The following is a 27,960-nucleotide window of genomic DNA, read 5'->3' on the forward strand; positions in this document are numbered from 1 at the left end:
CGTTTTCATTTACACATTGACCAATCCGATATTGGATCCTATTTTTGATGTTTAGGGTTCCGTACCTGAGAAGGAAAAAACGGAACGGAACTATTTTTTCCTTTTAAAGTACGGAACCCTAAAAACGGAACCCTTAAATGATCACTCGTGCGTCTGTCTGTCTGTCCGTTAAGACCATTAAGAGATAAGGGGTGGGGGGGGGGTTAGAAAAAAATACACAAAATAGTTCTTTACCCACTCTTTACCTATAGATGACAGGAAAACTTATTAGAAATGTGCAGTCAAGCGTGAGTCGGACTTAATTAAGTACTTAGTTTTTGATCCGACCCCTACGGGTTTTTAAAGACATTTCATTCACGTTCCACATATAAAAATTGTTCTTAAATTGGGTAATGTACGGAGCCTTTTATAACAATGTTTACGAACTGTCAGTTAACAGTGCGGGCGATGGTACAGGCAACTGTAATAATATGGGTGCACAAATCATCTCAAAAACATGAATCTAGTATTTTAACTGGATAAAGCATGATGGGTGGGGGAAATGAGCGAACGGGATAGTCTTATGAATCTTTCAGTAGGAGTAGCAGCGAAAGCGCTATTATTGTTTGTCCTTGTCACAGTCTCACATTTTTTTTTATTAGTATGGGTTATGGTGGGCAACAAATAAATTCGACCAATCACAGTGTCGCATTGCCTATGTTTTGTCCCTCACGGAGGCACACGTATACCACTTCTATAGGATCCTACCTTCTATGCTCAAAAATATGTCTCATAGCTCTTATGTCAGCGAATTGGACATATTTTTGAATAAGTTGGCTACACCCATATTTTTACAGTTGACTGTGCCATAATATTGCAGTGTCACCAAACTTACACATGTATGCAAATTTTCAGCTTTGAAAACCGGGAAGTGAGTCAAATCTAGACACGCGGCAGCGTGTCAAGCCAAGTTCAAGCAAAGGAACTGGCTAGCCAGCGCCGAGTGTATTATTACACGAACCACTTGGTGCCACTTTTGACCCTTCTATAACTCAAAACCTCTTTAATGTAAACACATAAAACTACGTGTGTTTAATTATATCCATAAGAACATCCAGAAGCCCAAATTTCATGAAGCTAGCTCAAACGGTTATAAAGATATGAAGGTCAAAAAGTCGTAAATTTTAAGACTGACTGACTGACTTATAGTACCTAAACCTACTTCCAGATGACCTAGAAGGATGAAATTTGGAATCCAGCTCAGTTATTGTGTGAAAGCGTAGGAAAAAATCTAAAAATAAAAAAAAGTTAAATAATAGGGGGGGGGGGGTCCCCATACAAAAAAACCATTTTTTATTGTGACTGACATATAAGTACCTAAACCTAACCTACTTCCAGATGACCTAGAAGGATGAAATTTGGAATCCAGGTCGGTTATTGTGTGTAAGCGTAGGAAAAAATCTAAAAATAAAAAAAAGTTAATAAATAGGGGGGGGGTCCCGATACAATTTTTTTTTATTGTGACTGACATATAGTACCTAAACCTAACCTACTTCCAGATGACCTAGAAGGATGAAATTTGTAATCCAGCTCGGTAATTGTGTGTAAGCGTAGGAAAAAATCTAAAAATAAAAAATAGGTAAAAAATAGGGGGGGTCCCCATACAAAAAAATATTTTTTAATTGTAGCATTGGAACCGTTACAAGCAGATATTTGAAACTATCCCAATATATGTATTATTTAGTGTCCGACCGAAACATGTTTTTTTGCCGAAACCGAAACCGAATGTTCGGCTTTGGCTCTAGTTTCGGCCGAAACCGAAACCGAAACTTTTGTAGACTTGTTAAAATAGTTAAAAAAATGTCATAAAACCGCTTTTACACACATTATGGCGCTGTCAACACCCAATGTCCTTGAAATTGATGTTACTTAAGGGGCCGGTATATGACGTTTTCGATTTAGACCTCACTTTGTAACCATAATTTTTTCAATAAATGTTTGATAATTGCATTAAATTACACGTAAATTTATTCACGAAGAAACCGTGTACCGACTCTTCATACCATTATATTTTTAATTTGCTGTTATTCTCCACAAATCGACATTAAAAGTATCAAAAAATCAAAATATGGAGTTCCGTTTGAGACAGAATCAAAACAATTTTGTCTTTGACAGTAATTGAATTATTGTATGATTTTGGAAGCTAGATAATTCAGCTACCAATTTATTATCGATTTATATTTTTACTCACAAAGACAACACAGAAATTCAATCTCAAATGTAAACTTTCGAACAATTTCCATACATTGACGACATCACTCAAAATTCTTCTTCAAGTCAGATGCCCGTTGGGGCTACACCGGAGCACACGTGTACTTCTTCAAATGAAAATGACAGCTTGATTTTCTTGCTTTTGACAATTATATTGACATTAAATCATATACGCACACGAGAAAGCATACCAGTAGATAAAATGTATTTCAAAAAATAGGGTACATAAATATTAGCCCTCGTCTCATTTAAATTTCATTTGCTGTTATTTACGGGTCATTATTGTTGAAAACCGCAGTAAACTATCTTAAAACAATACGATTACAGTCGAATTTAAGTATTATGTTCTTTCAAAACTCGCTTAAAATGAAAAAAGTTTAAAGACTCATCTTTACTGATTGGGATCAATTTTTATTATGCTGGTATCATTTTGCGTCATTTTAAAAACGTATTTGACTTCTGTATGTCAATGAATTTTGATGACAACTGTAATCTTGTATTATATTATAGAACTTTTATATTAAAATATTGCCTATTAACAGGAAGAGTTATGTAATTCGTATAAGTAATACCTGAAAGTCGTGTACCTAGATCTGTAATACCATGGATTGCGACGAATAAATTATTATGATTATGCCGTTCATTCCGTTTATATGTATAATGCGTGTACGTGCTGTTCTCTGAAAATCTTCAAGAAAAAATAACGGCTAGACCAGCACTAAGTACTAGCAAGTTTTTGCGGCTTTGGAGACCGAGATGAAGCTTACAGGCTAATAGCGTTGTGGCCTGGTTATTGTTATGTATACCTATGTATCGAATGTTTTATAAATTTACTATAAAAAGCAATGTTATATTTCGATTAGGTCTACATTTTGTGCATATTGCTAATGCATAGTATTTTCGTACTAAACTTGAAACTTTCGTTGAAACTAAATAAAATAATTATTCCAAATGTACAGTCACCTGCAATTTATGTTACACAACGAAGGCCGCAAAAATATCTGACACGATCTTATTTGTAGAACCATAAGAGCATGTCACATATTTTTGCGGCCTTCGAAGAGTAGGTACCGTCATTAGTCATTATCACCAACTTTGCCCGCTTTTTTTTTAAACACGAATTTCTCAAAAAAAATCACATCATATGACTTTTTTTTGCTCAGCACGTCCATTGTGATCAAACGCATCAGTTTATGTGAAGAAAACATTTTTTTATCGTGTTTTTACCCATTTTTTTGCGTTTTAGAGGGCGGGCAAATAAAGAAATAAAATAAAAAAATATCCGGGGTTTTCGCCAACACTGCCCACGTCAATTTGGTATTCAAATACAGCTCATATGATGATGATGTCTAAGGATCACTTAAAGGTTTTGGGCAATCCTACCATTCCCTGTTAATAACTTAGCGATAAGTGTAAAAACTTTTAAATAAATTTGCTGGGCAATGTTGCCTACCCGTTTTTGCCCATTTCCAAATAAGGCTCGCCTAAGCATTTTACAAAGGCTAGGGTTGTCACTTTTGAGAACATCTGTTACAATAGTTTAATGACCAAAAATATGATTTTTGTTGTGTTTTCATTCGTTAACGGGATAAAACATCTAAATAAAGGATAATAAGACAAATTAAATACAGTATATATTTATTAACTTATTTTAGTGTACAAACATAACCTTCTTTTACTTGCGAAGTTGGATAAATTAGATGAAAGTGACAACCCTAATCCGTTTTTGGTGGTGGGCAATGTTGGTATGGATGCCAAAATACCGGATTACTTTGCCCACCGCTAAAACTTTTGTGTATTTAGGCCTTTTTAGTTTAAATCTCAATAGACATAATCTATGCTTCATGTGTTATAACTGAAACCCGGAAATATTTGTCAAAGGGTTCTCAATTTTTTCTACTTGCATTCATTATTTATAAATTTTTTGCCCGCCGAAATATACCCTATATTAGACAACACGCTCAAAATTCCCAAGTCAAGTTATGCACAAGTTTGGCATATATTTTGTCAGAAATATAACCAATTTTCTACTAAAAACAGCAGGGTGGCCATAACTATTATCATTTTTTCTACATTAACGAATTTGTTTAAAATTGTCGTTATGGGCAAAGTTTCCCTGGAGGCAAAGTTGGCGCTAATGACGTAACATATTATTGCAGGTGACTGTACATAAATGTTTCGGTGATTTTGAGATTATTTTCCAGGTTAGTTTACTAACAATCAGTTATGCAGATACCGATTTCGTGAACGTATAAGTAGTAAGGTACCGCTATTGTTTAGCGATACCGATTATTTTTGAAGGTAAAACTATACCGGTTGAAATATAAAGATATTAAAATTACAGCAGGGACAACCATTTTTTATAGGTGTACCTAAACCATCATTGGCCGAGCGTTAGCAAAGGTCTCCGTTTCAGCTTGGGCAAAAATGCTTTTGTATGTTCTCCTTTGCAGATCACATGTCTCAACTGATTCTCGTGAAAATTTGTAAGCAGGTTCGATAGAACTATTCTGTTTCGCTTTATCAAATGAATTAAATAGGTACGTCACGTGTGACATGAACAGACAAGGAAAGCAAGATTAAATGCATTGTTTCTCTTTCATCTTTAAATGGAATGCTTTTACCCTCAAAGGAGGCTAGTGGTCAATACTAAACTAAAAGTCCAATCTTAAGAAAACATGATGGGTCACTGACCTGTCCCAGTAAAGTGAGGTAGTGTGCGTGAAGTGCGCTTGTGTGTGAAATGGGGTAAATTGACAGAATCTGATATTTTACCCACCGCTACCGTCGCCTGAAAATTACTAGAGTTAAACCAAGATAATTCTGCAACGATTTTGATAACACACGCAGTGCAAGTGTTATTTTAAACGCAAAACTTCTATGAAATTATGACGTATAAATAACATTTGCACTAGTTGCACTGCGTATGCTATCAAAATCATTGAAGAATTTTCTTGGTCTAACTCTATTCATTCACCAGTCAAGCTAACATGTAGATACAGGGTCAACCAAAAAACCAACCAAAAACGCGAGATCAGCAAGCGCGAAATTTTTTGTTCGCAAGGCCGGGTACCGATTTTCACCTGGGCCTAAAAGTCCGAAGTGCCCCAGTGAGGCGAACTTTCATGCGAAGTCAAAGCCGTGCTTCAGGCTTCAGGATAAGTAAGTTAAGCACAGACTTCAACCATTGTCCATTGTATTAAAAAGCGAGACCACAGGCCGAGCATGGCGCAGCGAGGCCAAAGGCTAAGCTGCAGTAGAGGACATGTGGAACACAAACCAATGGTAATTTAAGGTAAAAAGTGAGGCTAAGGTCGAGCATTCGTATGAAAAACTGTACTGGGGACACTTTTAAGGGTTTTTTCTTCGTTTTAATTAATAGTCAGCTGTTCAGCCTCGCAAAATATTAACTATTGAGAAAATCAACTTTGTGGAACTAGTTGAGCGTAGCCTTTAGCCTCGCTTAAAATTTGCCATTACAGGTAGATAGGAAAATGACTGAATAAGAGCGAAAAAGACATCGTTCGACTCGGGCCGAGCTGATACTCGGACAACTGCTACGTGCGACAGTGCTATCTCATTCACTCCGATACAATTAGACAGTGTGCGGGTTATAGGTGTTGACAGCCTCTTAAAACTGCGTCGACCGTCCAATGGCGCCCTCATTAGTGGAATTGTGTTTTATAATAAACCAATTAATTTCTGTACCTACATGTACCTACTGTACCCCATACAACCATTTCCAGTCGCCGTTACGACGCGGTGTTGACACATCTTGTGTCGACACCGTCTGTTTCGGTCACAATTCCAGTCGCAGAGTCGTCGCCGTGTCGACACAGTTACCAGAAATGGGGAAGGGTCGACACATGACACAAAGTGACATAAAGTGTGGTCGCCGTGTGCACACATTGTTTCGGGTTTGCGACTACTTTATGCCAAAAGGAGAGGGCGCTAGTGTCCTAACATAAACATCGGCTCCGTAAATAAATACCAAGAAAAAATATACGCAGTAATCTGAACACCGTAAAAGCAATTTCATTTTGAAGAATAAGTGAAAATGTGCAGTGTAAAATGTGGACAGTGAAAAAATCGACCGGGAAGGGACCAAAAACATTAAAAACAACAACCCAGTGATACAAACAGTTTTCGCTTTTGTTTGTGTTTAAACTATATAGAAAAAGTGAAATCCTAGCAAAAGCGGACAAAAGTGACAAACAACAAAACAAAAAACATTTAAAAACCATAAGAAAGAAAAGTGAACTACAAAATAACCTAACTTTACGAGAAACAAAAGAACCGTTATTTTAACAGACAACCTTCCTTGCCAACGAATACGCAAATTTTTGATCTAAGCGCCATCTACAATCTATCGCTTGGACTACAACAAGACCTCGCACGGCTGACAACGATCCAAGCTCGAAGCTAACATCAATACTACCTCGCGATCTTAGTAGTACAAAGAAAACATGACAGGGGGAAGCACTAGCGCCAAAAACGACGACATGGGAGAGCTGCATAAGTTACTTATGGAAATAAAAATGGATATGAATCAAAAATTTACAAAATTAAATGAACAAGTTTCGCAAATTAACCAAATGGAAGTCAAAATAACCGCATCTATAACAGGCCACATGGATCAAAAATTCGAACAACTGAACGACGATCTAGGAAACCTACGATTAAAAATAGAAAACCAAGAAAAAAGACTTTACATGATAGAAAAAAACAGTGTACAGCGAAACCTTATATTCTACGGAGTCGAAGAAAACGAAAAATCATACTTTCAGTTACAGGACAAAATACTAGACATAATAAATAAGACTATAACAGTACATATACAGGATTCCGAACTTCAATCCGTAAGGAGAATGGGCAGGAAAAGTTCGCGCTGCAGACCAATATCTGTAGTATTCACAACACTTGGTAAAAAAATAAAAGTACTTCAAAATAAAAATAAACTAAATGGTACAAAAATCTATTTGAAAGAAGAATTCCCGGCTAATATATTAAAAATCAGAGAAGAACTTAAACAACAACAACAAAAAGAGACAGAGAAAGGAAATATAGCCTACATACGCTACGACAGGCTCATAGTAAAACAAAACAAAAACGAAACAACTAATAATAAAAGACTACTATCCCCCCAGACCCCACCAAACGTATTTAATCAGGAAACCAGTATAAGTAGAGAAAAACAAACAACACAAACTCACAAAAAATATAAAACTTCACAAAACTCCATGATGTCCTACGTAGTACGAAATGAAGAGTCATGAAGATTAGAGGCCCCCTCCAACCCTATAACTACAACGTCATCACAAGTGTATATCAATCAAAACAACAACCCGGTCCCAATACGGCTGGTCACCGCGGGATCGTCAGACCACAACCCTCCAGCTTTAAAAAGAAATACAAAACAAGAGAACTGTTTATTAATTTGCACCTACAACACAAGAACATTAGCATCAACAGAAAAAATGTTAGAATTTAAAAATGCTATTGAAACAATTAATTACGATATAATTGGACTATCAGAAATTAGAAGACAAGGCTACAGTATAGAAGAAGATGAAACACATATATTTTGCTATTACGGCGAAACACAGGGCCACCTAGGAGTCGGCTTTCTGTTACGGAAAAAGTACAAAACAAACATAATAAGCTTTGTGGGACTCTCTAAGAGAGTCGCTGTACTAAATCTACAATTTGAACACGAAACAATGTCTATTATACAAGTACACGCGCCCACTAGTGCCTCTCCTGATGAAGACATAGAAACGTTTTACCATACTATCGAGAAAGCGCAATTGATTTCGGAGAAAAAACAATTTATAATTGGAGATTTTAATGCGATTATTGGTACACCGAAAAAAGAAGAGAACTTCATCACAGGAAACTACGGGTCAGGAGTAAGAAACAAGAGAGGACACAGACTAATACAGTTCGCCACAGAAAACAAACTTACGATAGTTAACACCTTATTCCATAAAAACTTAAAACAACGATGGACATGGATATCGCCGGACAAAAATACTAAAAATGAGATAGATTATATTTTAACTACTCACTCGAAAACTATCAGAAACTATGAAGTCTTGACACCGAAATTTCCGTCGGACCACCGTCTTCTACGCGCAACAGTGATGGTATCAAAACAAAAATTTATTCGAAGAAAATTTCAAAAACCCCTGCCACATGTTTTTAAAAACGAAGAAGAAAGTATTCGGTACAAAAAGAGATTACAAGAAAACATTGAAGAAATAATAAACAGTACTATGGAAGAGACAACCCAAAAATTATATGAAAAAATAACAAAATGTATATTATCGAGTGTAACAAACTCTACAACTAAAAACAGTAAAGAAAAGTCGTCGATAATATCAATTGAGACTAAACAGTTAATAAAACGCAGACATGACTTGCAGAATAAAAAACCACTTACGAAAGAAGACAAAACAACACTGAAAATGCTATATAAAAAAGTAAACAAAAACATTAAACAAGAATATAATCAACATAGAATATTAACACTAGAAAAACACCTATCAACATCGGGAAGCATGAAGAGAGCATACAAAGAGCTTAATAAAAGCAAAAATTGGATATCGAAATTAAAGTCCAATTCTACCGACACAGAAAATAGACAAGACATACAGGAAATTGCGACTCAATTCTATAAAAATCTATACAAGAAAAGACAATCAACCCTTATGGAAAATAAACCTGATATTCCTGAAAACAACGAATTAGAAACACACCATAGTCCAATCAAAAGCTTCGATGAAAAGGAAATACTTCAGCTAATAAATAAACTGAAAACAAGAAAAAGTCCTGGACCAGACGGTATAACAAATGATTTATTAAAGGCTAGCTGTCCATTCATACTCACACCCCTAACTATGCTTTTTAATAAGATACTACATACAAAAAAAGTACCACATGAATGGACTGAATCAAACATAACTATTATCTACAAAAAAGGAGACCCTACTGAAATTTCTAATTATCGCCCAATAAGCTTAATGTCCAGTCTCTATAAACTTTTTTCAGCAGGAGTACAGTCAAGAATAACACCACAAGTAGAGGCCTATGTTGGTGTAGAGCAGGCAGGTTTCAGAAAAGGTTTCAGTACAATCGACCTTGACCTGCAGGTAGTAGAGCAACTTATAGAAAAATACTCAGAATTCAGGAGACCACTCTACCTTGGGTTTATTGATTATCAAAAAGCTTTTGACTCTATCGACCACGAAGCAATATGGAACTCTATGACTGCAGCAAAAATTCACCCTACATACATAGAAATTATTAATAACATCTATGAAAATTGCAAAAGTAGAGTCAAGCTTGAAAATACCGGTCCTGAAATAAAAATAGAGAGAGGAGTACGGCAGGGTGACCCGCTATCTCCGACCCTATTTATAATCGTCCTAGAACAAACGACTAAAAGCTTAAATTGGAATAACAGAGGCATAAGAATGTCACTACAGGAACTTACACATCTCTGCTTCGCTGACGACATCGTGCTAGTTGCCGAAACAGCGAGAAATCTGCAGTACATGATCTCATCACTAAGTACAGCTAGCAAACAAATTGGCCTGGAACTTAATGTACAAAAAACAAAATTGATGACAAACTTCAAGGAAACACCCATTATCATAGAAAACTCAGAAATTGAATACGTAAAAAGCTTCGTGTACTTAGGTAAACAAATATCTTTTAACGCAACAAACAACTTAGAAGAGATAGATAGAAGAATCAAGAAAACTTGGAATATGTTTTGGAGTAAGAAAGAAGTTCTAAAAAGCAGTCTCCCACTTAAATTGAAAAAGGTAGTAATAGACTCTTGCCTACTCCCAACTATGACATACGGCAGTCAAACATGGAAATACACCGAAGATGCCAAAAACAAAATTAGAAGCTGCCAAAGGGCTATCGAACGAAATATTCTGAAAATAAAACTAAAGGATAAGATAAGACACAGTGATATTAGAGCAAAGACAAAAATAATAGATGCGTTAGAATACAGTCTAAAGTCCAAATGGAAATGGGCCGGCCATGTTGCTAGAATGCACGCCAAAAGATGGACTAAAGTGGCCACGCTGTGGAAAGGGCCAGACGGCAAAAGAAGACACGGCAAACCAAACGCCAGGTGGTCAGATGAACTCCGTGACATAGATAAGGACTGGCCCAATACTGCACAAGACAGAAAAAGATGGCAAGAGCTGGAGGAGGCCTTTACCCGTGAGGGGTCCTAACCAAATTATATAAAATAATTATAGTTACAAAAAAAAAATAGTTTAAGTGTACAAAATATATTTAAAAAAAAAAGATTTTAATTACCTTTTTGTTATGTAAATTTAATCTTTGGTTATGGAATAAATGGGCTTTTTATTTTTATTATATTATTATTATTATGCCAAAATCATTCGTTCATTCGTTCATTTTGTTCCTGTCAAATGGAAACTGTCAGATGGAAAAATACTTAAATAAAAATAAGTGACATTAATACGCCATCTCTAAAACGGATTACAAGACGTAATTATATATTGTTTGCATTTATATTACAATATGACTTAAATTATTATGGGGAATTAAACTGCTCGAGTGATTTGATAAACTAAGTGTAATATAATCAACGCGCCACCACATTGTTTTAGTTTAGCCGGAAATGAAATTGTTTACTTCTCAGTGCCTGTGTTCATAACTATATTATTTGAAGCATTTTTAGTACTTCGATGCGTATACTATACTTAAATAACAGAAATAACGCTTTACATACTACGAAACTTGTTAATTGTGATGTATAAATATGGTTTAAGGCTGAGAAATATTGCAGTCACAAAGTAGTTGCAATGTTTCGACTTTGTGTCGACTCTGTGTTGACACATGACACGCGCTGTCAAAAGTAATAACAAAGTTACTGGTATGTTACTGGATTTGCAAAATGGCTCCTTGTGTTGATTTGTTTTCAGATATTCTCAAAGTGTAAAAATGCCGTGGTCAGAGATGGGCATTAATCGATTAACTGTTTATTCGACTAATTAATGGAATAAAAAAAGTTAATTCTCAAATTTTAATCGCGATTAGTTTAGTCGACCTAACATAGATTGAAATTGAACTAATCTGAATATTAATCGAATAAATTATCGATTAAATCTCGATTGAAAGTTGACAGGGGGCCATTTTTGTACGTAAAAATAATAGAAATGTCTTGCATGCAGATGGTAGCAAAACACTTTGTCATAAAAGTCGAGATGGGTGTCGATATATAGGTTTTAGGGAGTGCCGATTTCGAAAATAATGACCATTTTGGAATCCGAAATGGCGGCCATGCACTGTGTCATAAAAGTCGTCATGGATGTCGTTTTATACGTTTTAGGGGGCCCCAATTTTGAAAATGATGACCATTTTGGAATCCAAAATGGCGGCCATGCACTATGCTATAAAAGTCGTCATGGATGTCGTTTTATAGGTTTTAGGGGGCGCAGATTTCGAAAATGATGACTATTTTGGATTCCACTTTTATGACAAAATACGTAGCCGCCATCTTGGATTATAAAATGATCATCGTTTTCGAATTCTGCACTCCCTAAAACCTATAAATCGACATCCGTGACGACGCAAGTTATCTTTATTTTCAGATCTAACAAATTGCTACAGAATACAAAGGACAAAAAAGAAGCGAGGAGGTAATGAAACAAGCAAAAATACAGATGATTCCTCGACGCAATTGGGTGATTCTTAAATTGTGTCCAGATTTTTTTTGTCATAAAAGTTTATATTTTTCACATATTACTCTCACAAGTTCCGTGACATTTCGACCTTGTAATTTTTTAAGTAAATGTTTTTGTTTATCTATGAGGATCTCACTAGAATAGTATAATCAAGGTATGTTTATATTTGATGAATGAAATAGTAACGCAAAAAAAAAATATATTTGTGTTTTATATTCCTGCCGAAGACTTTTATTTTACCTTTTCCTTCTACACAAGTTTGGCCAAGTAATAAGAATTTAGGGCTCTCAATTTTATTTTGACTTCTACAACAGTAAAGCCACGAGGCCATGTTTGGTATCGTTTTCGTATAAATTCGCAGTACCAAATTTAGTTAAGGTGTCACATTGACACCATTCCGAAGTAAAAGTACTTTTAGCGATGGCCAGGATTTAAATAAAAATATTAAAAACAAATCGACTTATTTATTTTAAATTACACAATTATGATCCTTAACATTAAAACTACTCTCAATAATTAATAACTAAAATACACAGAAATCTAAAAAATGTACAGAATTGACAAAGGCTTCCCTAAACAACCCTTACTCCACGTTGCTGGTGCAGAAAAAGAGACCGGTCTGAGGTGTGCTCCCCGCTTATAAAGGCTTGTGAGAGGGGTGGTGGTGGTGACGTAGCATGACGTCGCACGCAATTGTCATCTGTCTCCTTTTAGTACTTAAACTTATTAAAATACTTTCTTTTAAACTCCTCTCCACGCTTAAACTGCTGAACAGTTTTAATTTAAATTTGGTACACATATATTTTGAGTCCCGAGACAGGATATAATAAGTTATCTCAAAAATCATCCTTTAAAGGTGTGAAATGAGGTGTAGGGGGGAATTCAGAATTGACTTCTTGAAGTTAATACTGTTTAAGTTTAGGTTTGAAGTCATGTTTTTTCATCATTTTTAACTAAATCAAAGATGTAGACCATCCCAAATTTCATATAAATCGGTTCAGCGGTTATTGATTTCCCATACAAATTTCCACGCCACTTTTCACACCTTCAAAAGATGATTTTGGTTATAAGATCTATCCTATGTCCTGTTCCGGGACGCAAACTATATACCAAATTTCAACAAGCCAAGTCAAATCTAACCTGCTTTAAGATCTCACATTTTTTTTAAATAACAGCAATTGTTATAGGTATCCAATTCTATTTCATTGGTTATGCTGAGCATCGCGAAATCCCAATACATGGTGTGTAACGAACCAAACCCGCTTGAAGACCCTCTCATTATCGATGGACAGCAAGTCACTCGGTGTGACGAATACAGATATTTGGGTACCATGGTGCACAGCTCGGGAAATTTGGAGGGAAACTTGCAGCACCGGATCGCCGCTGCCTGGCTGAAGTGGCGGGAAGTCACTGGCGTTACCTGTGATCGGAGGATGCCCGTGAAGCTTAAGGGCCTAGTCTATAAGAGCATAATAAGACCGGTTCTGACCTATGGGAGTGAAACATGGGCTATGACGCAGAGCCATGTCCGATCTGTCCAAGTCGCCGAAATGAAGATGCTCCGGTGGATGTGCGGGGTAACGAGGCTCGATAAGATACGCAACGAGTACGTTCGCGGTAGCCTCGGAGTACGTGATATCGCCGATAAGCTACAAGAGAGCCGACTGAGATGGTTTGGGCACGTAAAAAGAAGACCTCCTGATTACATCGGGAATGTTGCTATGGATCTGAACATTGTCGGCTCCAGAGGAAGAGGAAGACCGAAGATGAGATGGGCAGACACCATAGCAAAAGACATGAGGGCCTGCGACGTTTCAGTAGACGACACGTCCGATCGCGCGAAGTGGAGAGAAAAGACCAGAAAAGCAGACCCCACAATCAGATGGGAATAATAATGCTGAGGAGAGAGAGAGTTATAGGTATCCAATAAAGCAAAGAAATAGAGTTTAATACTTGTTTATAATGTTATTTTGTTCTTATAAATACATATTTGGATTTTGCATAGAACTTGGCACTCATTTAGATCTCCATTCTTTTTGCGGCGAACCCCACAGCCAAGCATAATTTTTGTATTGAACTTGGCTCTCCTTTTTTACATTTATGTTTTTGATGGGATTTAACTTACAAGATTTGACACGTACAAACATACTTAGTTACATAGGTACAATTTACATACATAACACAGTTAAATTTAAAAAAGTAAAAGCTTATAAAATATGTATTACGTCATTCATAAATTACGTCATTTCAAATTAGGGGGGGGGGGGGGGGTCTGGACGTCGGATGATGGTAGCATGACGTAGGAGGAAACGGGGTCATTTGAAGCATGATTTTTGGATGATTTTAGGGGGGGGGGGTCAATTATCGTCAAAAATCGATAACGTAATTTATGGACAGCCCCTTAGTCATGTGACAGACAGATGACATGGTTAAAAAAAACCAAATGGAAAATATAAAGCATTTATTAACATATTGTGACATTTGATTATATACAATAGCTACACACATTAGCTTAAGGCAACAAATAATTATAGCTTTGTTACAACCCCCTCCAGCCCACAGGCCTATTTTTAGGACAAAATGTAACCAATATGTCAAATAAAACCATTCTTGCCTTACTATTATTTATACTTTATTAACTTTAGAGAACAGAAGAGGCATATTAGAACCTATATTTTTGTGTGACTGGTTTTTTAATACTTACCAAGTCCCTTTTAAAGCTTTTTTATACATTTTAGAAGCAATTTCAGATAACGGTGTGGAAATCGAAAGCGACGACATTTCATGGGTAGTCATTAATTCGATTAGATAACCTACTTTAAATATGTAAAAACGAAACAGTGCCCTACGATTAGGACAGTGTTTTTTTTTTAATTTTAAATGGTAGGCACAGACATAACGCGTATTTATATATGATATCTTGTTTCTATGTAATTGTGTAGATGTATTATCCGTTGGTGATCCTTAAATAAATAAAATAAAATAAATTAAATAAGATATAGGAGACAAACGAGATAGCAAGTAATGCCCGTCGGCCATGGACGCCCGCGACACCGGAGGGGTTGCAAGTGCGTTGCCGGCCTTCAAGATGGGAGGCTTCTTGAAGGTTTGAAGGTCGCGCCAGTCCGGAAACACCGAGGGCGATTTCAATATATATTGTCCTAAAAAAAGGACATCGGGCTTTACGATAAAGACGATTGTGACATATTACTTTGTTTTCCTTAGCTAGCTTCTATTACAAATGATACAATGTTCTTAGTCCAAACATTTAAAACTTAAATAAGTCCATTTATAATAAAAATAGCTTCTTAATACATTAAATAAAGCGAGCAACACTTGGAAGGAATATAAATGGTATTCTAATTCATTAAATTAAAATATCCCTATCAATTCAAAGTCGTATATATACAGGGTGATTCATGAGACGTGAGCAGGACTAATCCTGCACACTCAGTAACTGATAATTGATCGATCACCGTCGTATTTAGGTGAAACAGCCAGATTTTTTCCTATTTTTAACTTTTTGGTGAAGGCAAATTTAATCCTCTACAATCATGGTCACCCTACAAGACCTAATTAATAAGCATAAAACCTCGAATTTTTGATTACGAAGAAAATAAACTGTCAAACTTGAGTGAGATACGAGTTTTCAAAAGTAACCAGACCGCGATGACAGTGGTGACATTCAATTTGACACAGAATATCGGTAGTTTAGTATTCTAATTTTAGAGTGACCACGCATGTCGTAAATAAATTAATAACTTTTTTTTTCAACACGACTAGAAAATTAACGTTAACCTCACTAATACTGATACGAAAGTGTTGCTTATAATCTACGAAATGCGCAGTATTAGTCCTGCTCACGTCTCCTGAATCACCCTGTATATGTTATGGACCAAGTGATTAATGTGGGCATTATGAATAATGAGAAGCTATATTGGGCCAAGTGATTAATTATTATCTAAACTTCATTATTTATCACATTGTCTGGTCATTATGAATAGTTATTGCTAAGTGATCGTTGGGCAATATGATAATAAAGATATGTTACGGGCACTTGGACCGGGCAGTATGAATACTGCTCTGCTTCTAGCCGGGCAATGTGATCAATTCGGTCGCGTCGTGGTATTCCTGTGGGGGGTTGCAATTCTAACCTAACCTAAACCTACTGTTCTGTAACCCGTTTCTTTTCTGTGTGGGTCTGCGGGCTTGCAGTTCTAACCTAACCTAAACTTAACGTAATTAACTAATTATCAAATTGCCCAATAGGTGATAGACATTATTTAAAGTGCCCAGGCAATTTAATAATTTGAATAGTAATTATCAAATTGCCCAATAGGTGATAAGCATTATGTAAAATGCCCGGGAAATTTAATTAATTATCAAATTGCCATCTCATATTGGTCATTTTTCATAATGCCCGGGCACTATGAAAAATGCCCGATTTATCACTTGGTCCATAACATATACACAAATGAAAACACACAAAATTGTTTGTGACGTGGATTAAACTTAAGAGGGGCTTTTCCTTTCACAAGCCTTTAATAGGTACCTACAGTCAAAGAATTTAATATCAGTACCATTTCGTACCTTGTCACAGTGAACCAATATGCAAGTCGCTGGGGACCTCCTACTGTTGTCACAGTGAACCAATATGCAAGTCGCTGGGGACCTCCTACTGTTGTCACAGTGAACCAATATGCAAGTCGCTGGGGACCTCCTACTGTTGTCACAGTGAACCAATATGCAAGTCGCTGGGGACCTCCTACTGTTGTCACAGTGAACCAATATGCAAGTCGCTGGGGACCTCCTACTGTTGTCACAGTGAACCAATATGCAAGTCGCTAGGGACCTCCTACTGTTGTCACTGTGACAAGGTACGGAATAGTACTGAAATTAAATTCCGTGCCGGTACATAAACTATTCCACATCAAATATTTTAGAGGTCAGTGGCAATCGCTTTCGTAAAAAGTAGTGCTTATGTCAATTCTTAGGATTCGTTGTCAAGCGGACCCCAGGCTCCCATGAGCAATATGCTGGGATAACACGAGGAAGATGATGACATAAACTATTCCAAGACCGGCATGGTTCCATCGCCGTACAGCGAGGTACAGCCTGGCGAAAAAGAGTACAAGCAGGCGTGGCTCACTCCGCGATTTCGTTGCTTTGCTACAGGTAGCTAAAAGTACATCCGTTCGGCCCCAATTTTGGGGTTAGCCATAAGCCGCGCGTGGCACTGTCGCCTAGCGGCCATATCTGTGCTGATCGTAACAGACGCGTTTTGTTAGAGAGTGAGTCTTCTGTACTTAGTACTATTATTTATTCTGTGGTACAAGTTAAAAAGTGGTAACACTGTAGTGTCGTCCCGTTCTCTTATATGTATTGATTTGAAAGGGACGACACTATAGTGCTGCCACTTTTTAATTTCTACTCTTTTTTGCCAGGCTGTAACGCTGCTAGTGTGATGGGGACCTTTGGACCCGGCATGGCTCAGAACGGGTTTTAGTTTCTTAAGTATTGTACATATTGTAAAATGTATCCTTTGTGAAACCTAAAAAAGACCGGCATATAAAATGTTTGGTTAGGAAGACCGTCATGGCAAGATCTCTTGTATTAAATACGTACTTCACTCACAGTCAGAAAGGAAGAGTTTGTCCTTCCTGCATGTGTACAAACGCAAGAGTTGAGTTAGAAGCGACATAAGAGCTTGTAGACGGTCTTACCGGATAGTCGGTCTTCTCCACATTGACCTTAGATATATCTAGGATGTTTGATAACGTTAAAGCATTTCAATTTACATAATTTTACCCCAATGTCACATTTGTTCTGGTTTCCTTTCATAAACAGTTTGTTCAAATAACTACCCACAAGAACCATTCACTAACCTGGGGTTAACCGGTTAAACCTGGAGTTGCCATGGTTACCGGTACACTTTGACAATGAGTTAACGGTTTAACCGGCTAACCCCGGGTTTATCGGATGGTGCAAGTGGCGCTAAGAACGGTGAAATCGCGAAAAATGTTTCTTTCGGTGGACAGTTATTGTTCGATGCTCGTGGTTTTGCAGTTTTAGCCTCCAAAGTCCCAGTTCATTTTTTTATTCTGAATTAAGAACTTATTTTCTTCCTAATGGAAGACTATAATTAGTTCAAAATCGATTTGAATTTGTCCTTTTAAAAGGACATCGGGATTTAGGAGGTTAATATCAGTTTCAACATAAGCAATATTGCTTGTCTTTGGCGCGGTAGGCTGCTTCGTCTTTCAGTAGTTGCACTCGCAGCTCCTCGACGTTTTTCATCACCCGCTTGTCGGCCGCGCAGTCGTCCACTATCTTTTGGAAGAGTTCCTCTAAAACAAACACAAAATAAGTTAATAATTTAATATAAATTAACTTCTAAAAGGAAGTTACCGACTCGTAAAAAAATCTGTTTTTTAAGGTTACGTAGCCAAAATGCCAAAAAATCTAGATAGGAAATGTACTTGTAAACTCTGACAGAACAGGTCCAACATTACTCACTTATGGGCTTTTTTTCTCACCAAATTAATTTTCGCATATTTCGCAAGCATATGATTTCTCCCCTTAACCATTGCACTTATCCCCATCCTCTACAGTCTTGGACTGTAATTACTTCAAAGACCTCTCGCCGTGCCAGACAAGAGCCCTAAAGCTATTTGAAGCACATGTTGCAAGTTTATGTTTTCTCTAATATCACTTACCCACGTTTTCTCCAGTTTTGCTAGAGGTCAAGAAATGTCCCCTTAGTCCTTGGCTGTACGTGGCTACGGTCTCCTCTGGGACCTCGCGCTGAGCGAGGCCGGAGTCCAAGAGGTCTTTTTTGGTGCCGCAAAGGTACACTTTGCAATCCTGGAAGCATATTTATTTCGTGTTTAATTTTTATGGTATATATATATGTCGGAGAACGGCTGAATTGTGCCATCTATCGCCTTCAAGAGGCGTTTTATCACGCAACCTTTGACAAATAGAGCAAACTAGGGTGTTACAGTACACCTGAGTGGCGTGGCGTTCGGCGCAGTTCCGTCAAGGCGTCATAGAGTGCGCTGTCAAAACAAATGAAATCCAGAACAATTGAAGTTATGCCGTCTGTGGCGGTTCCTGGGTCAAATCCACTGGTTTGCTTTGGATAAGATGTGTAAAATACTGTAAATTGTGTAACGTGTGCAATGATTTGTAATCAGTCTTGTCCAGTAAAGACTGTGAGTTGAATGACGTATTTCATTGAATGCCCTCGTCATCCACGATTGAAAAATAAAGTGTAATCCTAAAAGCGCCATTCGGATAAGAGGAAAATACTGTCTGTAAAACATTCAAATGAGTGCTGATAAATATCTAACAATTATCACTCATAGCCGGTCAAACAAGTTTGTCAGTAGAAAAAGGCGTGAACTTCAATTTTCTATGGGAAGATAACCCTTCACGCCGACATTATTTAAATTTGCCGCTCTTTTCTGCTGGCGGAAATTGCTTGACAGAGTATAAAAGTCCATCCTACCAGCCAATGTGAGGGTGATGACACAACTCAATATTTACATGATAATAATTTGCATAAAATCACATTATTTTATTAAAATATTTTGCTTTGTGTAAGTTTGAGTAAACACATTTCACTACTTTATAAATTATAAACTAGATGAATATGTCATATACTTACAAAAGAAAAACTGAACAAGGCCTCCAGTGCCCAGGGCGGCCGGGTTTACGAACCATACTGTTCTAACCACTTACGAGTTGGAAACAAGATACCTTAACCGTTTGAACGCCACAGACGTCAAGTGACGCGCGCGGCTACAACCCAGTATCAACCTTTGCGCATTCCAACAAGGTGCAGGATGACGCGCCGCGCATGATAGGCGTCGCGTTCAAAGGGTCTGCTCTACTTCATTAATAAAGATTTTTTTTTATCCGTCAAGATTTTTTTTACCTCTTCAACTGTCCTTAGCTCAGTGAGCCAGTGTCTCAGCCTGCTCCAGGAGAGAAGAGAGGATGGCTCGTAGCAGATGACGGCGGCGTGCGCTCCTCTGTAGTACATACGCGTCATTGCTTCATACCTGACCAAAAGATAAAATAACTAACATTATCTTGAAATCTGTCTTGAAAGTACCCAGCTAATTACGTTTATTATTTGGCCTGACGTTTCGAACGCGACGTTAGGTTCGTGGTCACAAGCAGACTGGTGAGTATTGTATCAACATCTTCTTGCTGCGCGGGTTTTGCGAACTACCCGCACTTGATCTTGATTATTCACTTGTACGCTAGGGTTGTCACTCTGCCTACACATTAAGTTACATTGAAGCTTGTATGAGGGAGGTTACAAATACCTTTCACTGCCGGCGGTGTCCCAGATGCCAACATTAAAGTCTCTACCATCGGAGCGCATGGTTTTTGCGCAAAATGCTGCACCAATAGTCTGAAATATAATTACATTACAAAGCTTGAATATTCAATTGTTGTCAAGACAATTATTATTATTGAGTTCAAAAGCATTTTATTCACCTAGCTACATTTTTCAATGATACACTCCAAAGCTAGTTCTGAATAAAATATCAAAGAAAAGATTTCATTTTGTACTTAGCTTAGAAACAAATGGACAACATTCAAACACCTATAAGATTCTAGAGTTAGACCAAGAAAAGTCTGCAGTAATTTTGATAGCCCACGCAGTGTTAGATAATCAGATCATAGTTTTTGATTTTATCGCGAACAAACATACAAAACAGACAGACGCGGCTGGGGACTTTGTTTTATAAGGTGTAGTGATAATTTCATAGAAGTTTGACGTTTAAAATAACACTTGCACTGTGTAGGCTATCAAAATCGCTGCAGACTTTTCTTGGTCTAACTCTAACTATACTATGATTGTCTTTATTTAATTCCAATATAGGACTGGCTTTAGTGAACCACCTCAATGATTAACATCGCGTAAACACTTTAAAAGACTGAATCATTGTTTAGGAATAAACCTTTATCTAAAAACGTAAACATACTCACATTTTGATACGGAGTCCCTGCATTAAAGCTACAATTTACAAATCTGATCACCAAACTTGTTTTTCCAACATGTTCGCTCCCTAACAACACTATTTTGAAATCACAACGGCTCATTTTTGAGATTTTATTTCGAAAAAGTTTTCACCGACACTTGGACGACTCCTACCGAGTTTGAAAACGTTAAACACACTTTTATATGGCGCAAAACATTGCCAGATAATGTAATATCCTTGAAATTACATCCGTTTTAATGGCAATTGTAATTATGGTAATTAGACATCCAATTCGAACAATGTGAGAGATTTTGTGTACTTGGATTTAATATTTTTGCAACGATGATAAGACATTGTGAAGTGGAAAGTGACTAATGACTTTGACGTAGTTGAGGCGTTTTTTCACATATCGTAATCTTTTTTTTACTATTATGGCCTGGATGCGAGTCCTTTGTTTATTTGTACGGAAACTCTTCAACGCTTGTCGTTTCGTTTCGATAGGGGTTGGATAGGGGACCATTTTATAAGTATAGTCGGTCCAAACCAATTTGTCAGTCAGTAAGAATCAGGAAAACTATACTCATCCTTTTCTTTTGGGTGCTTGTACTAGTGTAAGACAAAGATAGTATGATTATCTCTGTCTATGATTGAAATGAGACAGTCCTTTGACAAACTATAGATTAGGTCGTATCGAGACGCCTTGTCTGCTACTTGTCTGTCATTATCTATACAAATCAGTCTGCCCATAGGCTGCCGATGTTTTTTTTATAATAAAGAATGTGTATTTGTTACGTGTAATAAGTACTTACCGAGCATGTTTGGAGGAATTGAATGAAACTAGGGTACCTAAGTATAATTTGCCTTTATTTATGGGTCATAAAAGATCAAGTGATCTTGATCCAATATTAACCCAAACCCCGAATTATATTAGAAAAAAATGGAACTAATATTTACCCCGGACACTAAGATAACAGTGCAATTGGTACATTTTCTGCCCAATCATTAGAATTTTGTACCAATTTTATACTAAACCAATTTCTGGTGGTACGCTTAGGGTTGCCAGATGGTCGGGATTTGGCGGCTTCCGATTTTTAGCATGTGTTCCCGATTCCCGACAAAGTGAAAATTGTCCCGAAAAACAGCTTCAAGTTATAAAACAATAATTTCAAGTTCCGAACTGTCGTCGAGCGAGCGAGCGAGCGAGCGACCCGCGTTGATAATATAGGTAGATAATGAGAAGACATTTTTTTTGTTAGTACAAGATCTCAAAGAATTTATACTATTTTTATATAAAAACGTCTATGGACAGAGCACCTGACGTAGTGCCAATAATGTAAAATATCGTTGTTTTTAATACAATTACTTTAATTAGAACGTTTTCTTTTCCCGACTTAGTCCCAAAAACCCGAAAAATTGATATTTTTTCCCGATAATAGCGCCTTTCGATCTGGCAACCCTAGGTGGTACGCTACATATTATTAAATTATATTTAGAATATAAAACATGATGTAGCTATTCAAAGCTCATCAAATAGTCTAAAATAATCATGACTAAAAATTTTAGTATAATCAAGTTTTTTAGAAACCATAATATCTTGTTCTTTTTTCTCAGGATAGATGATAGTAGCGCTTTCTCTTTCTTCCCTCGTCATGTCCTTGTCGCCCCAGCCCCAGGAATTGGAGCCATCTCCTGTCCTTTTCATTCTCCTTTGGATCATCTCGTCTGGCACAGTTTTGAGGTCATACGCCCAGCCAATGAGAGCGAAGAAATCTATGAACCATTTTGTGAAGTTTAGGTAATTTGTTCCTAGTTCTGCTGACCTGAAAATAAACAAATAGGTAGTTTATTAATTTTGTATCAAGCAGAAACGTCTACGAACGATGCTATTAAGCTAATTATTTGTTTCTAAGCCTAAAAAAATATTTTACTAGGAAACAAATATAGGCGCTATATAGCTATAATATAGCTATAATTGTCTTCCATAGTATTTTCTCAGAAACCTCACCTCAGTACTTTTTGTACCGAGACCGACTTGAAATAGCAAGACACGTTCGTACGTTTCCGAGAAAATACGAAGGAAAATAATTATGTACTACAATGGTATTTGGCCTCGCTGATAGAATATCATCGACTATAGCTGCGCTGAGCGAGGGTGGGGAAATTTAATGATTCTATTGGTTCTTAACAAACACTGAAACACACCACTCGCTACGCATCCTCGCACATCTCTGGTGGCTCGCTTCGCATCATCTATCTACTTATAATACAATGTTTTGTTTAGTTAGTATTTTCCTCGCGTTCGTATGGAGAAAGTTTTTGTGATTCAGTAGTTAGCAAAGTTTGTTTAAGCCTCGTGCCACTTTTTCAACTGATATTTCGCTTGCTCGGGTATCAATTTAGCACGAGGAGTTAAACAACAACTTTGCCCCTCGTAAAACAAATAAAGTTGTCTGTTTACTATGTACCAGCTATGTACATTGCAGTCCCCACACGGCGGGATTGTCATGCCATTTAGGGTTCTTGCTAAATTGGAAATTCTATAGCGTAAGTATTGAGCAACTAATTTAGCTAGGACCCTAAATTGCTCAACAATCACGGAGCGTGAATGGACCTACTAACCTGTAGTCCCACGGGAAGGTGTGGTGGTAGTTGTGGAACCCTTCCCCCAGGGTCAACATGTTACAAGCGGTATTCTGCCGCGGATATATCGTCTTGTCGTACGGTCTCGTGCCGTACCTACAACAAATAAACACAGGAGTTCTGTCAAAAATACAGGTATACATACAAACAGCAACACACTTAACGCCCATAGGTGGACCTTATGCCGTTTGTAACAAGGTTGAGGAACCAGTGTCTGTTAACTGTCGCCAGTTAACCAATGTGGGCGACGACAGTACTGCACACATTAGTGATGACATTTGTGATCATTTTAAACATGACATTTGTGATCCGTCCGTTGGTTGACGTGCCACGCTGTATTGATGCTCTCTCCCCAAAGGGTATGAGCATCGGTAGACCTAAGTGCATTGCTCTACAGTGCACAGTTAATTCACTTATGGGGCTGTCCATAAATTACGTCATCGATTTTTGAGGATTTATGAATCCCCCCCCTAAAATCATCCAAAAATCATGCTTCGAATGACCCCGTTTCCTCCTACGTCATGCTACCATCATCCGATGTCCAGACCCCCCCCCCTAATTTGAAATGACGTAATTTATGAATAGCCCCCATGATATGAGCTAGGTATGCTATTGACCAGCAAGATGCTATGGAGGTTTAGGCCGAATCGCAGCAGGTTGAGGTGCCACGCTGTGATGATGCTCTCTTATGAGCGTTGGTGACCGATGCACATTGCTCTACATTACACTGTTACCCACTTATGAGCTACGCTGTTGATCAGCAAGATGAAGTTGAGGTTGAGTACGAATCGCAGCAGGTTGACGTGCCACGCTGTGATGTTGCTCTCTTATGAGCGTTGGTGATCGATGCACATTGCTCTACAGTACACAGTTACCCACTTATGAGCTACGCTGTTGATCAGCAAGATGAAGTTGAGGTTGAGTACGAATCGCAGCAGGTTGAGGTGCCACGCTGTGATGTTGCTCTCTTATGAGCGTTGGTGATCGATGCACATTGCTCTACAGTACACAGTTACCCACTTATGAGCTACGCTGTTGATCAGCAAGATGAAGTTGAGGTTGAGTACGAATCGCAGCAGGTTGACGTGCCACGCTGTGATGTTGCTCTCTTATGAGCGTTGGTGACCGATGCACATTGCTCTACAGTACACAGTTACCCACTTATGAGCTACGCTGTTGATCAGCAAGATGAAGTTGAGGTTGAGTAAGAATCGCAGCAGGTTGACGTGGCACGCTGTGATGTTGCTCTCTTATGAGCGTTGGTGACCGATGCACATTGCTCTACAGTACACAGTTACCCACTTATGAGCTACGCTGTTGATCAGCAAGATGAAGTTGAGGTTGAGTACGAATCGCAGCAGGTTGACGTGCCACGCTGTGATGTTGCTCTCTTATGAGCGTTGGTGACCGATGCACATTGCTCTACAGTACACAGTTACCCACTTATGAGCTACGCTGTTGATCAGCAAGATGAAGTTGAGGTTGAGTACGAATCGCAGCAGGTTGACGTGCCACGCTGTGATGTTGCTCTCTTATGAGCGTTGGTGACCGATGCACATTGCTCTACAGTACACAGTTACCCACTTATGAGCTACGCTGTTGATCAGCAAGATGAAGTTGAGGTTGAGTACGAATCGCAGCAGGTTGAGGTGCCACGCCGTGATGATATCTTCTCCCCAGAGGGTCGGGATGAGCGTCGGTAGACCGAAGCACATAGCCCCGATCAAAGGTACTTTGTATCTGAAAAGACAGACATTTTTAAATCAATCATGATGAATACGTACTTATTGATCGTGCGAACCAGAACTTACTACACTTAAACTTATCACGTCGGGGTCACCACATTAGAGCAACATGGCTGGGTGAGTGAAAGGTACCGTTAACGGGTAGACTTAGACTGCTGTGTGTGAATGTGTTTTATACATCATGCTATCTTAACATCACATCTCTAATCTGCGGCGACAGACATTAGGTATCTTAACTGACTCAGCGCGTGCTCTAACCTAAGATAAACCTTAAGATAAACCTAGCCCCTCTGTAGCTCTAGGATTAACCTAGATTAAGTTATTGACACGCGCTGATAATATTTTGCTGCCGCCATACTTACTTCTTCTGAAAGCACAGCACCGGGTTGCTATAGATGTCGCTCATGTCGGTAGTTTTGCCTCGCTCCTTGACATCAGGGTGTTTCCTCACCCACAGCCACCCGATATGAGAGAACAGCATCCCCCTTTTAGAGTTGTGGGGGTCGGCGTCGGTGTCGCTGTGCTTGTGGTGCAGCCGGTGGTTCCGGACCCAGTCCGTCGCCGTGTTCTGGAGCCCTGTCGCACAAGGTGCAGTCAGTACTGAGGGCCAACCGCTAACCACGCACGAAGTTTTGCCTCTTTCGCACTTGCGTACGAATTCACAAGTGCTACAGAGAGGCAAAACTGCTTACGAGGTGCGCGGCAGGGCCTCAGGTTGGTAACGCGCTAATATGCGAACTAGTGCGAGCGAGGCTAGGCTAGGCGAGGCACTCGCTAGCGAATATGTAAGTGCATGTCAAGGGTGGTAGCCGTATCGTTCTTGTTGTAACGAAACGGCAGAGCCACGTATTTTCAATTTTGACTAAGGTGTAGATTTTATGAAGTTGTGTAGGTACGTACGTGTGGGTGTACGAGCCGGTGTGGTGGAAAAACCATTATGTCTGAGTCTCACGAGAATCACTACAACTTATAAAACAAAGTCCCCCGTCGCGTCTGTCTGTTTGTGTGTATGAATGTTCGCGATAAACTCAAAAACTACTCAATGGATTTTCACCTATCACTAGAGTGATTCTTGAGGAAGGTTTAAGTGTAGGTATAATTTGTTAAGGTTTTGTGTAACCCGTGCGAAGCCGGGGCGGGAGGCTAGTGATAAGTAGATGAAATGACATACCGATGCAGTTGAAGAGCATAAGCATAATCTCGAGAGGCGGCTTGGCCTTGAACGAGCGGTGCGACCAGAGGCGGTGCGCGCCGCAGACCACTCCCAGCTCTCCCATCACCAACCACAGGTACGCTTCCAAACAAATTATTAATATTATTTGTATGTCCGTTTTTAGGTTCCGTACCTCAAAAGGAAAAAACGGAACCCATATAGGATCACTTTGTTGTCCGTCCGTCTGTCTGTCAAGACCCTTTATCTCGGGATCGCATGGAGCAGCATGGAGCAGCATGGAGCTATCGAGTTAAAATTAAAACAATATTATTTTTACAGGCCACACCCGGTATGAAGTTATGGGCTTATTGTTTTGGTATAGAAATTATACAATATTTAGGTAATTGGCATGGCGGAAAACATGAAAACAAAAAAATATCAAAGCATTATAAGTAGAGGTTTCCCGAATTCTTTAAAAGTTAAGTACTAAAAATGACTGAATTACAACTTACTAAAGAAAATAGTCTTCCATTGTGCCGCAGTGAAGCACAGATAAAGACCATAGACGCCAGAGATGTGGGCCGCGATGTGAAGAATCAAGTAGAGGTAAATTATCTCATACTTTCTTGGCGGAAGCGACGCTGCGGGCTCTTCATGGCTGCGTGGAGCTACGTTTTTGGACTCTCGTGGAGGCATAGCTTTATTTAAGTATCTGGGATTGAAAACAATCTTTGGTCGGAAGGTTTTGGCCGAATACCGAATATTCGGCCCCTCTAGCGACCGAAGCGCTGAATATTCGGCATGACATGCGAATATTTTGACTCGCATACCGGTATTACAGATGTGGTATTTATGAAAACTGTTCGTCAACAAAGCACAACGTTTGCTGCCAAATTTGTGCAAAGTTAGCATGGTCAGAGTCAAATGATGGAGGATTTTTATTTATTTACCCCTCACACGAATGTTGAAACCCGGGGAAGTGCACGTCAAACAAATCAGTTAGGGCACGTGACATTAGGACAAACGTTGTTAGGGATTCAGAATGACACCCATAATTACATCCTGTCCGCTAACGTAAATAATTAACTCAAAACTTGTATAGAAATTACTTTGCATTCTAGAAGATAAATTATCACTTTGCCCACCGATTTAAAAAAAGTCTATCCGAGCGGAGGTGGTGATAGTGAAACAAACTTACCTCTTTGCTAACACTGACACAAACTAACTAAAATGAACACGGAAGAGCTCTTCTTTATATTGTTTGTAAGTTTGTATTTACCATAAAACAGCGTCATACATTTTTACGAGTTTTTACATAGTTTCACCCTAAGTACAAACGACAGTGGTCTTGTAATAAAATCGTACAAAGTAAAAGGCTGAATGTATTTATTTAACCGCCATTTTATAGCCATCTAAATTGTAATATCGTCACTTAAGGG

General features: G+C 38.3%; 2 protein-coding genes across 2 annotated transcripts; both read right to left on the reverse strand.

Moving 5' to 3' along the window:
• Positions 1–14,430: 14,430 nt before the first annotated feature.
• On the reverse strand, positions 14,431–21,337 carry LOC134802450 (ras-related protein Rab-24-like). Its single transcript, XM_063775116.1, has 5 exons — positions 20,991–21,337; positions 20,321–20,409; positions 19,924–20,050; positions 18,701–18,848; positions 14,431–18,331 (listed from the first exon to the last, which is right to left on the reverse strand). Exons 1-5 carry the CDS (start codon positions 21,102–21,104, stop codon positions 18,195–18,197), a joined length of 615 nt encoding a protein of 204 aa, XP_063631186.1. The 5' UTR covers positions 21,105–21,337; the 3' UTR covers positions 14,431–18,194.
• Positions 21,338–22,477: 1,140 nt separating this feature from the next.
• Positions 22,478–27,229, reverse strand: LOC134802507 (acyl-CoA Delta(11) desaturase-like). Its single transcript, XM_063775186.1, has 6 exons — positions 27,034–27,229; positions 26,540–26,662; positions 25,731–25,944; positions 25,208–25,363; positions 23,603–23,719; positions 22,478–22,803 (listed from the first exon to the last, which is right to left on the reverse strand). Exons 1-6 carry the CDS (start codon positions 27,215–27,217, stop codon positions 22,500–22,502), a joined length of 1,098 nt encoding a protein of 365 aa, XP_063631256.1. The 5' UTR covers positions 27,218–27,229; the 3' UTR covers positions 22,478–22,499.
• Between the last annotated feature and the right edge of the window lie 731 nt (positions 27,230–27,960).

This window comes from Cydia splendana, chromosome 24 (assembly GCF_910591565.1).
Source record: "Cydia splendana chromosome 24, ilCydSple1.2, whole genome shotgun sequence".
Classification (NCBI taxonomy): domain Eukaryota; kingdom Metazoa; phylum Arthropoda; class Insecta; order Lepidoptera; family Tortricidae; genus Cydia; species Cydia splendana.